This window comes from Sorex fumeus, unplaced genomic scaffold (genome assembly GCF_029834395.1).
Source record: "Sorex fumeus unplaced genomic scaffold, SorFum_2.1 ptg000131l, whole genome shotgun sequence".
Lineage (NCBI taxonomy): Eukaryota > Metazoa > Chordata > Mammalia > Eulipotyphla > Soricidae > Sorex > Sorex fumeus.
Window position 1 is genome coordinate 39,066,497 of NW_026606188.1, and position 13,250 is coordinate 39,079,746.

The 13,250-nt window shown below is 45.3% G+C and overlaps 1 protein-coding gene across 3 annotated transcripts in view; it reads left to right on the forward strand.

Moving 5' to 3' along the window:
- The window catches only part of EEIG2 (EEIG family member 2), a 59,873-nt gene that overhangs the window by 38,464 nt on the left and 8,159 nt on the right, over positions 1-13,250 (forward strand). For all 3 annotated transcript variants that reach the window (XM_056139163.1, XM_056139164.1, XM_056139165.1), the window contains 3 exons: positions 3,061-3,107; positions 9,558-9,661; positions 13,087-13,182. In XM_056139163.1, the coding sequence (XP_055995138.1) occupies positions 3,061-3,107; positions 9,558-9,661; positions 13,087-13,182 (247 nt within the window). The remainder of the gene's footprint in view (positions 1-3,060; positions 3,108-9,557; positions 9,662-13,086; positions 13,183-13,250) is intronic.

The window sequence follows — 13,250 nt, forward strand, 5'->3', positions numbered from 1 at the left end:
GATTCCCTGAGTGGAATCATAAATAAGCCCTGTACACTGTCCAGGTGTGGCCCCAAATCAAACAAAACGAACAGATCATGGAAATATAATGGATAGTAGTAAATATAGTTAAACTCTCTGTCCTCCTGTTGTTTATCGATTTGCTCGAGCGGGCCCAGTAACGTCTCCATTTCTGAGACTTGTTGTTACTGTGTTTGGCATATTGAACACGTCATGGGTAGCTTGCCAGGTTTTGCCGTGCGGGCGAGATACTCTTGGTAGCTTGCCAGGCTCTCCGAGAGGGACGGAGGAATCGAACCTGGCTTGGCTGGGCTGGCTGCATGCAAGGCAAATGCCCTACCGCTGTGCTATCGCTCCAGTCCCTGTATTAATAATACCACATTACATATTTGAAAGTTTTCATCACAAGGGAGAGAATTCAGTGTTTTCCAGAGTGGGTGATACCACCTCACCAAAGGTGCTGGAACAGTGTGGGGATCTTAGTAGCCTGGGACACAGTTACAGGGACACTTAAATAAATTCAGCCCCAGGGAAGCTGAGTGACTAGATTTTTGTTTTTTCGAAAAGGGAGTGATAGGCCAAATAAGTTTAGATATGCCTCACATAACTATGGTACAGGCAGGATTTAAACTAATCACGAAGTTGTTTTCCAGATCTATCTAAAAATTGGTTTCTTATTACATAGTAGAAACTAATCTAATGATACTTGTTCTAACTTTTTTTTTATAAAGTTGATGTAGCAGTTATTCTATATTCCCAAATATATTTATACATAAATTTATTTTTTAAAAATACCTTGATGGGCAAGAGCGATAGCACAGCGGGTAGAGCGTTTGCCTTGCATGTGGCTGACACGAGTTCGATTCCTCTGTCCCTCTTGGAGAGCCCAGCAAGTTACCGAGAGTATCCCACCCGCACAGCTAGCTCCCCGTGGCGTATTTGATATGCCAAAAACAGTAACAAATCTCACAGTGGACATGTTACTGGGGCCCACTCGAGCAAAACGATGAACAACAGGACAACAGTGCTACAGTGCTACCTTGATGTTTAAACTTCAGTTTACAAGTTGGTTTTATGGTTGTGAGGTAGAAAGAGTTCGAGAGAGGAGGCGGCTGCGACACTGAAGCTGAAGTTCAGCTGAGAAATTACGTGTGCCCCAGTCATGGCCCTTCGGGTTGAGTTCAGCCTGAGCATTAGACTCAGCAAAAACAGTCTGCACTCTTCATTTTTTTTTTGGGGGGGGGGGGGGGCAGGGCGGGGGTGTCACATCCGGCAATACTTGGGGCTTACTCCTGACTCTATACTCAGGGATCACCTCTGGCAATGTTCAGGGGACTATATGGAATGGGAGGGATCGAACCCAGGTTGGCCACATGCAAGGCAAGCGTATTAATCATTCCAGCCTCTACGTTCTTTGTTTTTATATCAATCCTAAGAAGCCCTGACCTTCTTGGTTTTCTGTTGTTGTGGTTCTTTTTTTTTTCTGGTGTTATATATAAAATGAAAAATCCTTCTCTGACAGTGTTTTCACTAACAGTAGAAATAACTTCAAATTTCTGACCCCTCCATTCCTCAGGTCATCTCAGGCTTCCCGCTTAGTCGCCCACACTCTCTCTCCCACTTTGACCTAGAAAGCTTCCCATCTTATAGGTCATGCCAATCATCTCTTACTTACACTCTTCCTTCCTTGTTTCTGTGAACACGTGACAGTTGCCTTTCCTCTCCAGCATCACAGCTTTCTCTCTTACTCATTTTGCCGGTGTTTTTTGTGGTGTCCTCACCATCTGCATACAGAGTCTGTTCTTTGTACTGTCTTCTCTGTATCCTTCCCCTCGGCTACTCTTTTGTAATGCTGTTGGAAGCCAGATTGTAGAGTTGTATGAAAGAAAGAAAAGGTGAAAAGGGAACCAGCCCAGTAGGTAGAAGCTGCTATTCATTTGATGAGTTTAGCATTAAAAAAAAAAAAAGAAAAGGAAAAGAGGCATTGTAAAAGGAGGTACAAATGAAAGGAGATTGCCTAAGAATTCCTGTCAGGCCTGGGGAGTAGTTCTAGTGGTAGAGCATGAACTTGGCATGTGCAGGACCCAAGTTTGATCCCCAGCATGGCATGTCCCCAGCTGGGTGTTGCCCCTAGAAGCCACCAAACTCTGCCAGGGTTGGACCTGTCCCCCATATACACTGCCAGATACGGCTTTGTAAGGAAAAATACATATCAGCTATTTGATGCAGGTATATAGGTAGATGGTCATGTTATGTGTGTTATGTGTATCTGTCGTGGTCTTCATTGAGACCATGAGTATTGGTATAGTTTTGCATCACTCACTGGTATTTCAATCAACAAGAGTGGTCTGCGTAGACTATCTCGATGGTTTTCAGGCTTTTTACACCTACAGACCATATCCAGAACTTTGGCCACTAATTGGAAACTACTGGCAGTTAAGCAGAAGTGACTTTTTCACAGACTGGCAGGAAATTTCTTCAGATGGGTGGCTGAAGCTACACATGTAACTGTCGTCACCCCACTTGCAGTTTCACCAGAGGCCCCCATGGAATATTCTGAGGGCCTGGGGTAGGAGCTGTGGCCCCCAGTTGAGAAATGCTGGTCTGTCCGCTTTTGTGTAATTGTGATCTGTTGCATTCGCATAACATAATTGACTTCTCAGAAATCATCTATATCTTTAAGCAACATACTGCTGGGTTTGGGTCTTCCCTCTCAGCCCTTTACTTGCTACCCGATTTTGAGAACACGAGTCTCCTGAGCTCGGAATGAAGTATGCACCACTCACAGAAGTTAATTTCAGTGAAATAGAATAATAAATTCTCAGCACATAGTTCTCAGATCATGATTACCATGAGCTGAGACTCAAACCTGGGTGAGCTGCTTGCCAAGCGTGCACCTGAGCACCTGTACTAGCTCTCTGCCCCTCAGCAGTCATGTTTAATATATTTTGTAAAGTCAAAAAACTGGACAAGATGCTGCCTTAAGAATGCAGGGATTTGCAAACTAGCTTCTCCACTGAGCTCTTCTGTAACCAAGGTGTTTCTTTTTCTTACATTTAGGTTCTGATCAGTATGCAGCTGATGTCTGGTGACCCATGTTTTAAAACGTAAGTTGATGTCCAATATATGAGTCATTTATCTAAAAGTACAAAAGTGATTTACTTAACTATTTGCATTCATATCTTGTGTGGCCTTAGAGGTGGTTTTATCTAAGAGGTTGACCTGACCCACCTAGAAATTACTAAATTCTTATCTGGTGGCCTCACCACACTCTAAATCCTGATCTGTGTACTGAGGCCGGTCCACAGAAATTTCTTGGCAGTTTGGGGAAAATTTATTGTAGCCATAACATGGTCCAAGTGCATAAGTTACCCACAGTTACTTTTCCTCACACCTGGCTTGGGCCTGTGGACCAGTAGTCAGAAACCACTGCCTTTAAATTACTTCAGTTGTTGGGTCTAGAGCCATAGAACTTTCTTTGCATGTCACTGAACCATGTTCAGTTCTCAGTATCACATACGGTCCCCCGAGCCCATCAGGAGTTATCCCTGAGCATAAAGCCAGGAGTAAGCCCTAACCACAGTCGGGTGTGGCCCAGAAAATAAACCAAATTACTGAAACTGTTGATCTTTTGTCATTACTAGGTTCTGGGTGAAACTATATATACTAAAAATAATTTGGGGGAGCCAGAATGATAATACAGCTGGTAGGCTACTTTCCTTACACACAGCTCTCCCAGGTTTGATCCCCAGCATCCCTTCTGGTCCCCAAGCACTGCCAGGCATGATCCCTGAGCACAGAAGTAAGTCCTGATCACCACCAGGTGTGGCCCAAAAAACATAACAATATTTTGTTATGGCAGGAACCAATCCCAGGGCCTCGTAATATTCAGATAGTGCACTCTTAACCCCTGAGCTACATTCCTGATCCTAAAATAAGAAATTGTTCTTTAACCTCAGTGGACTTTTTTTCATTTCACAAAGAAATACCTACTCAGTGTCTTCCTATGTGCTAGGCTGTATTCTAAAGACTAGAAAAACAGCACTGGGAAAATAAATAAATAGGGCCCCTGGTATCTGAGACCTGGAAATGAGAAACAAACCAACAGGCAGTTGTTTGCTTTGAAGATAGTGGTGCATGTCGGGATAAGAAGCAGGACAAATGGGCCACAGCAGGGAGAAGGGTTGATACTCAGCAGGCAGGAGGCAGGAACGTCTGTAAAGATGATATTTGAGCAGAGACCCAAAGAAGGTGGGACACCAGCCATGCGGATATTTGGGGAAAGAGCATTTGAGGTAGAGGAACCAGGACAAAGGGAAAGAGGAACATGCTTGGCATGCGCAAGCGACTGCCAGGAGATGGGCACATCTAGAACAGAGCAAATGAGAGAGGGTAGCAGGAGAGATCAGATGATACAGCGTCTTGTAAGGCACTTAATAATGGAGTGAGATGAAAAAGATGCTCACTATAAGTGGGCACCCTCCAGAAAGCTTTTCTCAAGAAGTGCACCACCACCCACATGTCATGCAACCATGATCCATGATGACAGCTACCATGGGGACGCTGCTGTGGGGTTTGAAGCAGATGAGTCCATTTATCCTACTTACATCCGCTGGGTAGAAAATCAATAGTCTGGGAGCAGTGCAGGAGGCAAGGGCAGAAATTGGGAAGTCCGTTTCAGTGGTCCACGACTTGGAGCTTGAGTAAATAGAACTGCGGTGTTCCTGTTACTTCAGTAACAGTCCATTTATTTACGTGAGCGGCTGTAAGAGGAACAGGTTGGGGGTTTGGGTGATGGACAGGTAATGGTTGAGATTTGATCACCCAAGCCAGGCATGTCAAGGCAGCAGATGGATCTGTCACTGTAGAATTTGGGGGAGGGAAGCACAGGCATGTAGCTTGGTGGAGGAGCACTTGCCTACCACAGACAAAGAGCGAGAATTGACCTTTAGGTCTTGCGGTTCAGATTGAAGCAGATGAGTGACTTCAGCAAGTGCTTCGGTAGAATGCCCCTAGCCTGAAAGTCTTATGAAAGAGAATCTGGGGTGAGGGGGGAACTGGAGGTAACGAGTATACACAATTCTCATGAACAAACTTGCCGCAAAAAGCAGAGTCATAAGAGGGTGTTTATTTTTTTAAGGTAGATCGTTATTATAGGGTATTCGTGTACAGATTCTAAATGTTGCAGAAGAGAGGGAGAAATGTGTCCGAGGAAAGGGACAGCCTCTACATCAGTGTCCTTCAAAGGCCAGGAGAGAGGAGGGCAGAGACTGAGGCTACAGGCGTAGATATGTGAACATCGAGTCTTAAGAAGTTACTTCCACTTGCCTCTGATTACTCGGTGAAATAGGAAATGATTATTGAAGTGAGAAAAGGCAAGTGGAGGTGAGGTTCTCAGGAAAGAAGAGAGCATGTAAACATGCCTCTCAGAGTAAGAGATTGTCTAGTAGCAATTCTAGAGAATATATAATGAAAAGGAAAGTTAATTTGGTATTTTTTAAAAGTCGGAGGGGAAAAATGTAGAGAAGAAAAAAAGGACTGGAAACAATAAGTGCCGTATACACCAATTCAGAGTTCAGATCCTTCTCACATGCTGGTTTGTACTAGTACCGCCAATCCTATGGGAAAACCATTTTTAAGGATATTGGTGTAATCCAAACAGGTGAGGAAACTTAAGAAACAGAGCAATGAAGTGCCATATCTGCTTGCACAGTATCAATTAAGTAACTACTGGAAAGATTAACTGTTTTCTTGCTTTTGTCTGCCTACATTTCTCATAACAATATTTTTTTAACTAACAAGAATATGGCAGTTTCTTAGCGTTCTCAGATTGAAGTTCTCATCTTGATATTTTACAAGCAGATCGATAGAGATTGCATGATTTTTCTGAAACAAATTTTATACTGTGTTGCCAGTGTTTTTGTGTGAGACAGCTGGTAAGTCAGCCGCCACCACCTGCTCTAAACTCCATTTTGTCATTCCCTACACATCAGCAAATATCCACCAACTTTTGTGACAGTCAAACTGACTCAAGGGAAAACTGTCACTGATGCTGACAAAGAAAACGGGTATTTTGAAAGAAAAATTATCTACCATACTAGCATTTGATAATTTGGTTGCAAAGCAGATTTGTGGATGATGCAACTGTCTTCTAAGGCTAGAACTCGGGAGTATTCATGTTCTAGAAGGAAGGAAATTGCCATTTGTCAGCTAGTAAGAAAAAATAGCTATTAATGTGGCCCAGTTTAATTCTTAAAATAGTTCTATGATGTATTATCTATATTTTTCAGAGGAGGCACAGCTGGCAGTGCTAGGGGGCCACCAAAGACCACCAGTGCCACACCTGGTGGTATGTAGGACTCATGTGGTACTGGGAATCCACCCCAGAGTCTGCCACACTCTGGCCATGTGCTCTCCTACTTGAACCACCCTGCCTGATTATCCACGGTTTTAAAATGAAGACATTGAGGCAAACAGCTGGTTTGTTCAACCTCTCTCCTAGGATTCACTCATTCATTTAGTAAATGTGTGTTCATTGCCTCACATGCGCCAGCATTTATCAAACTTACGCCAGCCTCTGCTTTGAAGGATTCACTTTTTATGTGGATGGTATACACACAGCAGTGATGTTATTGAGGCATAGAAAACAGGGACCAGAGCGATAGCACAATGGGTAAAGAGCTTGCCTTGCATGCTGTCGACCTGGGTTCAATCCCCGGCATCCTACATTGTCCTCCAAGTACTGCCAGGAGTAATTCTCAAGTTTGAGCCAGAGTGAGCCCTGAGCATCACCAGTATGGCCCAAAATACAAAGAGAAAAAAGAAGACAACAGGGACCCTAACTGCTTTCATTGAGAAACAGGAGAATCCCGCCCCCCCCCCCCCCCCCCGACAGTGTGACACTGAGCTGCATTTTGAAGGACAAATAGAAAGTTACTGAGCAGAGGAGACTGTATAGCGAGTTTCTAGGTGGAGAGGACAGCTTCCGTGAGTCTCGCATTGTTGTAGGACAGAGACTATTTACTAAATGTTAGTGTCACTTTAGGTCATTTTTCACATAGTTCTTACTTGACTGTGAAATCACAACCCCACCTCTTTTGTTCTATATTGAATTCTTTTAAAAGGTTTCTGATGAGGGATAAAAAAAACGTCTTCAGAGGCTGGAGAGATAGCACAGCGGGTAGGGTGTTTGCCTTGCACGCGGCCGACCCGGGTTCGATTCCCAGCATCCCATATGGTCCCCTGAGCACCGCCAGGAGTAACTCCTGAGTGCAGAGCCAGGCGTAACCCCTCTGCATTGCCAGGTGTGACCCAAAAAGCAAAAAAAAAAAAAGTCTTCAGAGCCAAAGAGGTAATCAAATAGACATGGGCACGCTGTAGGGACTCTGTGATCCTGCAAACAGTGGTGTGGAGTTGGAAGGACGAGGAGAGATGCCACGACCTGGGAGGATTTTAGATTCCACGTTTTTCTTGCTCTCAATCCCTGACAGTTGATCGTGTTTCTGCGTGATGCCCAATTTCCCCCACTTTTTCAGGGTGGAGGTTAGTGCCTGTAATTGAAATCATCACAGATTGAGGTTCTTTTTTTTTCCTGGGTCACACCTGGCAATTCACAGAGGTTACTCCTAGTACATGCACTCAGGAATTACTCTTAGCAGTGCTCAGCAGACCATGTGGGATGCTGGGAATCGAACCTGGGTCGGCCACATGCAAGGCAAATGCCTTGCCCACTGTGCTATCACTTCAGCCCCTGGGTTGAGGTTCTAAAATATTTTTTGAGACTACAATGTGGAAGCTATCTCTGAAGATGCTCTAGGAGGCTGTGAATCAGGCTGGGCAGCAGGGGTGGAGCGAGGAGGAGATGATGGAAGAGAGTGGGCGTCGGGGAAGGGGACCCTCATTCAGTGCTGGTGTAAATGTTGGCGGGCCCAGCCTTTTTGGAAAACAATATGAACATTCCTCAGAAACACCAGGAATTGAGCTTCCATATGACTCAGACATGCCATTTCTAGCAACTAACATGAGGGAAACCCAGAAAAGAATTTTTCACCCCTTCATTCACTGCAAAACTACTCACAGTGGCCAGAATTTAGAAATTGCACAAATGCCCAAAAATAGTTGACTGGATAAAGAAACGGGGATACATATACAGTGGAATATTACCTGGCTGTGAGAAAAGATAAAATTGTTCAGTTTGCCACTAAATGGGTAACTGAAGTTAGCCAGAGGGAGAGAGACAGATACTGAGTGATCTGCTTATATGCAAGATCTAAAACATGGGAAGGAAATAACGGGTACACAAAAGAAATAGGAACAGAGACTCGTTTCCTATAGGAAGCTCAGCACAGAGGAAATGGGACTGGGATAGCGGTGGAGGTTTTGGGGCTTGAATGTTTATGCATAAAACCATACCAGTAACAGGCTGGGTTTTTGGTTAACCATGGTGCTTAAAATGTACAAAAAAAAAAAAACACCAAAAGTCTTTGCTGGGTGTTCTGATAGGTTAGAAAACTGATCCTGGGAGTGAAGCGATTGCACAGCCAAGTAGAGTGCTGGTCTTGCACACAGTAACCGGGGTTCCATCCCCGGCATCCCATATGGCTCCTGAGTGTAGAGCCAGGAGTAAGCCCTGGGTACCTCCAGGTGTGACCCAAAACCAAAAGCAAGAAAACTAAAGAAAACAGGTCCAAAGGGTAGGAGACACTGTAATGAGGCCATCTGAGGGAAAAAAGAGCTGGCATGCAGAAGAACCCGTAGCGGGGATCAAGACTATTCTTCGTGTGTTCCTCTTACGCGTTCGCTTTTCTCAGAGATGGTTGAGTGCAGCTTTTTTCCAGCAGGTGTTTTTTATGTGATTTTAAAATGCAGCCTTTGGTAAGGAAGAGATGTATGTCTAAGCAGGAAGGCAGAGGGCCTTGTGTTGCCATCCTCATGAGTTTGAGCTTTATTCCAACAAGCTGTTGAATTGCTTCAAATCTTAAAGTAACACTTTCACATATATGTTTCAGAAAAACCACAGGGACAGTAACATGGGTAGAGGCGGGGCAGTTAAGCTCAAAGCCCTGCGATTTCCCAGGTAAAGGTCCAAAAGCCAAACTAATTAGTGGAGGCAGAGAAGAGATTGTGGATAGAGAGCACATCAGGAATGTGTGTGTGTGTGTGTGTGTGTGTGGTGGGGGTGGAGGGTTGAAGGGGGAGTGCATAGATAAAACAGCAGGTAGTGGATAGAGCTTTTTCCTTCCTCTGGGCCCAGTGCCCTCTCCCACCTCACCTTTTGTGTCAAAGGCGCCCCACTATGAATTTTACTTAGATCTCATTGGTTTATTTAAGGTGTTTGTGGGACGCCTCCCCTCTCTCTCACCTGTTTTAACTTCTGAAAACAAAAAAGATGTGTGTAGGTTTGTATTGCCTTTCGCCGTAGGCAAAAAAAAAAAGGGAGATGGCATACCCAGCTGCATACCAAATGACCAACCAGTCTGTTACCAGTGTTTCAGACATCCAGATTCACCCACAAATCAAGGTACCAAGTTCTGATTCTTAGAAATCTTCATCGACAGGCCTCCCTCAACGTCCATGTCTTTGCCAATCGCCGGGGAGTCGGAATCGCTGGAAGAAGATAGAAAAGGTGGAGAGACGCTCAAAATCCATCTTGGAATTGGAGGTATGGATGTGTAGCTTCTTATTCTTTTTCTTCTTACCGAAACATGATCTACTTGATATCCTGAAAGATTTCCCGAAAGCCCCTCACAGATAGATACCCTGTTCCGGGGGCATAAGGACTCAGGTGAGACAGTGTTGGCAGAGTCTTATTAGGCACAGTGGGTTGAGCCCAGGCTCACTGGCCCTAAAGGACATGCTCTCTCTGAGGTGAGCCACCAACAGTTATCACACCCTCCCTCACCTTTATAACCCCCACTCCTGGCATCTGGGAGACGCTGCTGCCACCGGGGCTCGCTCAGGCACTGCTTTCCCTTCCTGAATCCCCTCAGCCTTTCCCTGCCTGTCCAGCACAATCCCCACGTGCGCGTTCTTCCCGCCTTTTGGCATGGCAGGTGGTTTTTCGATTTGGTTCATCTGGGCTGGGCACCTGCCCGTGGTGGCATTGGGTTCCTGGCTGCTGCGCTGCTGTGCTCCAGGTCACACCTGAGGCTCGGGCATTTCTCCAGACAAAGTTCTGAAACAGGCAGGGATCTGCCCCAGGAGTTAAAGGGGGAATTGGTAATAAGTCAGTGGAGAACAAAAAGACTAGGGCTTTCTTCTAAGCCTCGTATTATTGAATAGGGCTGTTTCAAAGGACCAAAAAAAGGGGGGGCGGGACCAGGGAAATAATGCAAAGGGCTGAGACACATGCCTTGTGTGTGAGGCCCGGGTCTAACCTCAGCATCAGGGTGCGCAGCCCTTGGTGGCTCCCAGCTCCACTGGGCCTGGGCAGCAGCTAAGCCAGCCCTGAGCAGGAACTGTCAGGCCCGCACAGCAAGGAGTGGCCTCTGGGCCCCTGAGCACCACTGGGGAGCCCCCTCCCCTCTCAGAAACACACACACACACACACACACACACACACACACACGTGAAATGACACAGTGAACATTCTCAAATATAAAAGGCACAGCTTTTTCAAACCTTTAAGACTTGTTTTAGGTAATGAGAACCATAGAAGTTCCTACTTGGGGGGTCATTGACTTATTTGGTTCTATTAACCATTCTCCTTCTCTTCAGTATTTAATCTGAATTCTTTCTCATATGGGAATAAAAATAACTCTCTAGTGCTCCATCCTCCTCTGGACCTGTGGGCTTAAATGCTCTTCCCCAGTCCTCTGTCCCTCAGACTTTTAATTTTTGCCGGGGGGCAGGGGGGAGTGTGTGTGTGTGTGTGTGTGTGTGTCTTTGTGTGTCTGTGTCTGTCCAGGGACTCACATAAGCAAGGCAAAGGCTTTGCCACTGAACCATATCCCTAGCCCCAACTTCATAGCCGAACCTCTAGAAGGAATCTGCTGTCCCACTAATCCTAAACAGTCAGGCTGGCTTTCCTCCTTCTTGCAGGTGTCTCCAATAATACCCTTGTTACTGTAAACATGCTTGTGATCTCATTGCCTAAGCCAGTTGCTCTTCCTTAAGACTTTTTGGTTCCTGCTCTCCCATCTCTTTGCTGCTCCCATTTCCAGTTCCTTTGAATCATCTTCCTCTTTCATCTCCTTAAATCGCTGGGTTCCCTTTACTCATACTCCCTGTCACTTACAGGTGCATTCAAATGTCATACCTATGAAATTTATCTTTTTCTTGGGGCTGGAACAATAATATAGAGGGTAGGAAACATGCTTTGCACATGCCTGACCCAAGTTCGATCCCTGGCACCACATATGTTGCACTGAGCCTGCCAGGAGTGATCCTGGAGCACAGAGCCAGGAGGAAGCCCTGAGATCTGTCAGGTGCGGCTCCCCCAAAAAAACAATTAGTTAAGTAAATAAATAAACCCGATCTTGTGGATATGAGTTCCACACTTTGATTGTACCAACTGGCATTGAAGTCACAACTCCCTCCTGACTCACAGGTACCTCCTGAGTGCTTTCAGAAGGTGACCTTTCATGCCACCTGCTCCACTGACACCTGTGCCTGCCAGTCGCCATTTATGTTCTCATCACAGGCCTTATTTGTAACCGCACATAATGCCAGGCAGCGAGAAGAAATGCAGTGACTAGAAAATGGGTGTGTCCTCAGGTGTCTCAGGTCCCACGGATGCCGCACAGGTCTCCCTGCCTTTCCAGTTTCCTCAGTCTCCCTGAGTTCTGTTGTTTGTGCCTCGGACTCTGTGCTGATGGCAGTCTTCACTTCTGAACCCTGGTGATCTCCCCAAAGTGTCACATCCTTTGTGAAGGCCATTAAATGATTTTCTTCTTTAAACTCATCAAAGGGCTGAAGAGATAGTACAGGAGTTAAAGCACTTACCTCGTATATAGCTGATCCCAGTCTGAGCCCTGGCACCACACACAGCCCCCCCGATCACCCCCAGAAGTGGTCCCTGAGCCCAGAGCCAGAAGTCAGCCCTGAGCACCACGGAGTGTGACCCCCCCCCAAAAAAAGAGAAAACCCTTTGCAGAACAGCCAGGTCCCTGCAGTGGCTTACTTGTTGGCAGCTTTGTTGATGCATCTTCATTGAATATCATTTATAGAACTGCTGCTATAATTGCAGTGTTACTCAGTGGGTCTCCTTTTGCCACTGAGTGAAAAACAGTTCAGGTTTCTAAAATTTCACCCCTGCAAAGGTGGCCGCAGTTCTGCAGGCTGGGGAGGAAATCCTGGTTCATGAAATACTGGGTGGACATCTGGAATGTGCACTTTTATCAGGGAACTACTAGAAAAGGCTTTGGCACTGCCCTTGTTTGGTACATTTACTTTGAAACTGAATACTGTCATCAGTTTCTTAAGAGCTTTTTAATTCTGTGCTGCATCCGTGCTGTGTTGATCTAAATCATAGACATTTGCCCAAATTATAGCCTAGCACGAGCAACACAAGTGTTAAAGCAACAGCCTTTTAGTTTACTGTTGCAAGTTTGAAAGATTTCTTTCTAAATCTGAGTTTTTTGAGAATTCATTTTATTGGAGAAATGCCAACCATAAAAATGGAAGTATGGGGTGGCCGGAGAGATAGTATAGTGAATAAGGCATTAGCTGTGCATGCGGCCAACCTGGGTTCAATCCCTGGTATCCCATATGATCCCTGAGCACCGCCAAGAGTAATTCCTGAGGGCAGGAGTAACCCCTGAACATCGCCAGGTGTGACACCCCCCCCAAAAAAATTCCATAAAAACTGAAATACTTGTGTGGCCCAAAACACCTCCCCCGAGAAAAATTAAATCTTTAAGCTATTATTAAATGTTTTAAAAAATACTATGGTCCTTCATGACAGTTGTATTTCTTATGATATGGTTGGTGGCTGTACAATTGTTTAGATTTAAAGGGATTTATCCGCTTTGTGGCTTGCTTTTCTTGCTATTGAACTTGGCGTTTTATGAAATTCACAGGCTGGTATATAAATTGGCCATGGACTTGTTGGCAGTAATAGTAGCATCATGTTATGCCTCCCTGCAGATCTCTCAGCGAAGAGTGCCTCTGTTCCCGATGAACTCGGTGCCTGTGGACATTCTCGAACATCCAGCTATGCAAGCCAGCAATCCAAAGTATCAGGTAGCAACGCGAAATGAAAGTGAAATCCTGAGACTTGTTGTGTTGCTTTCCCCAGACTTGGCATTGCT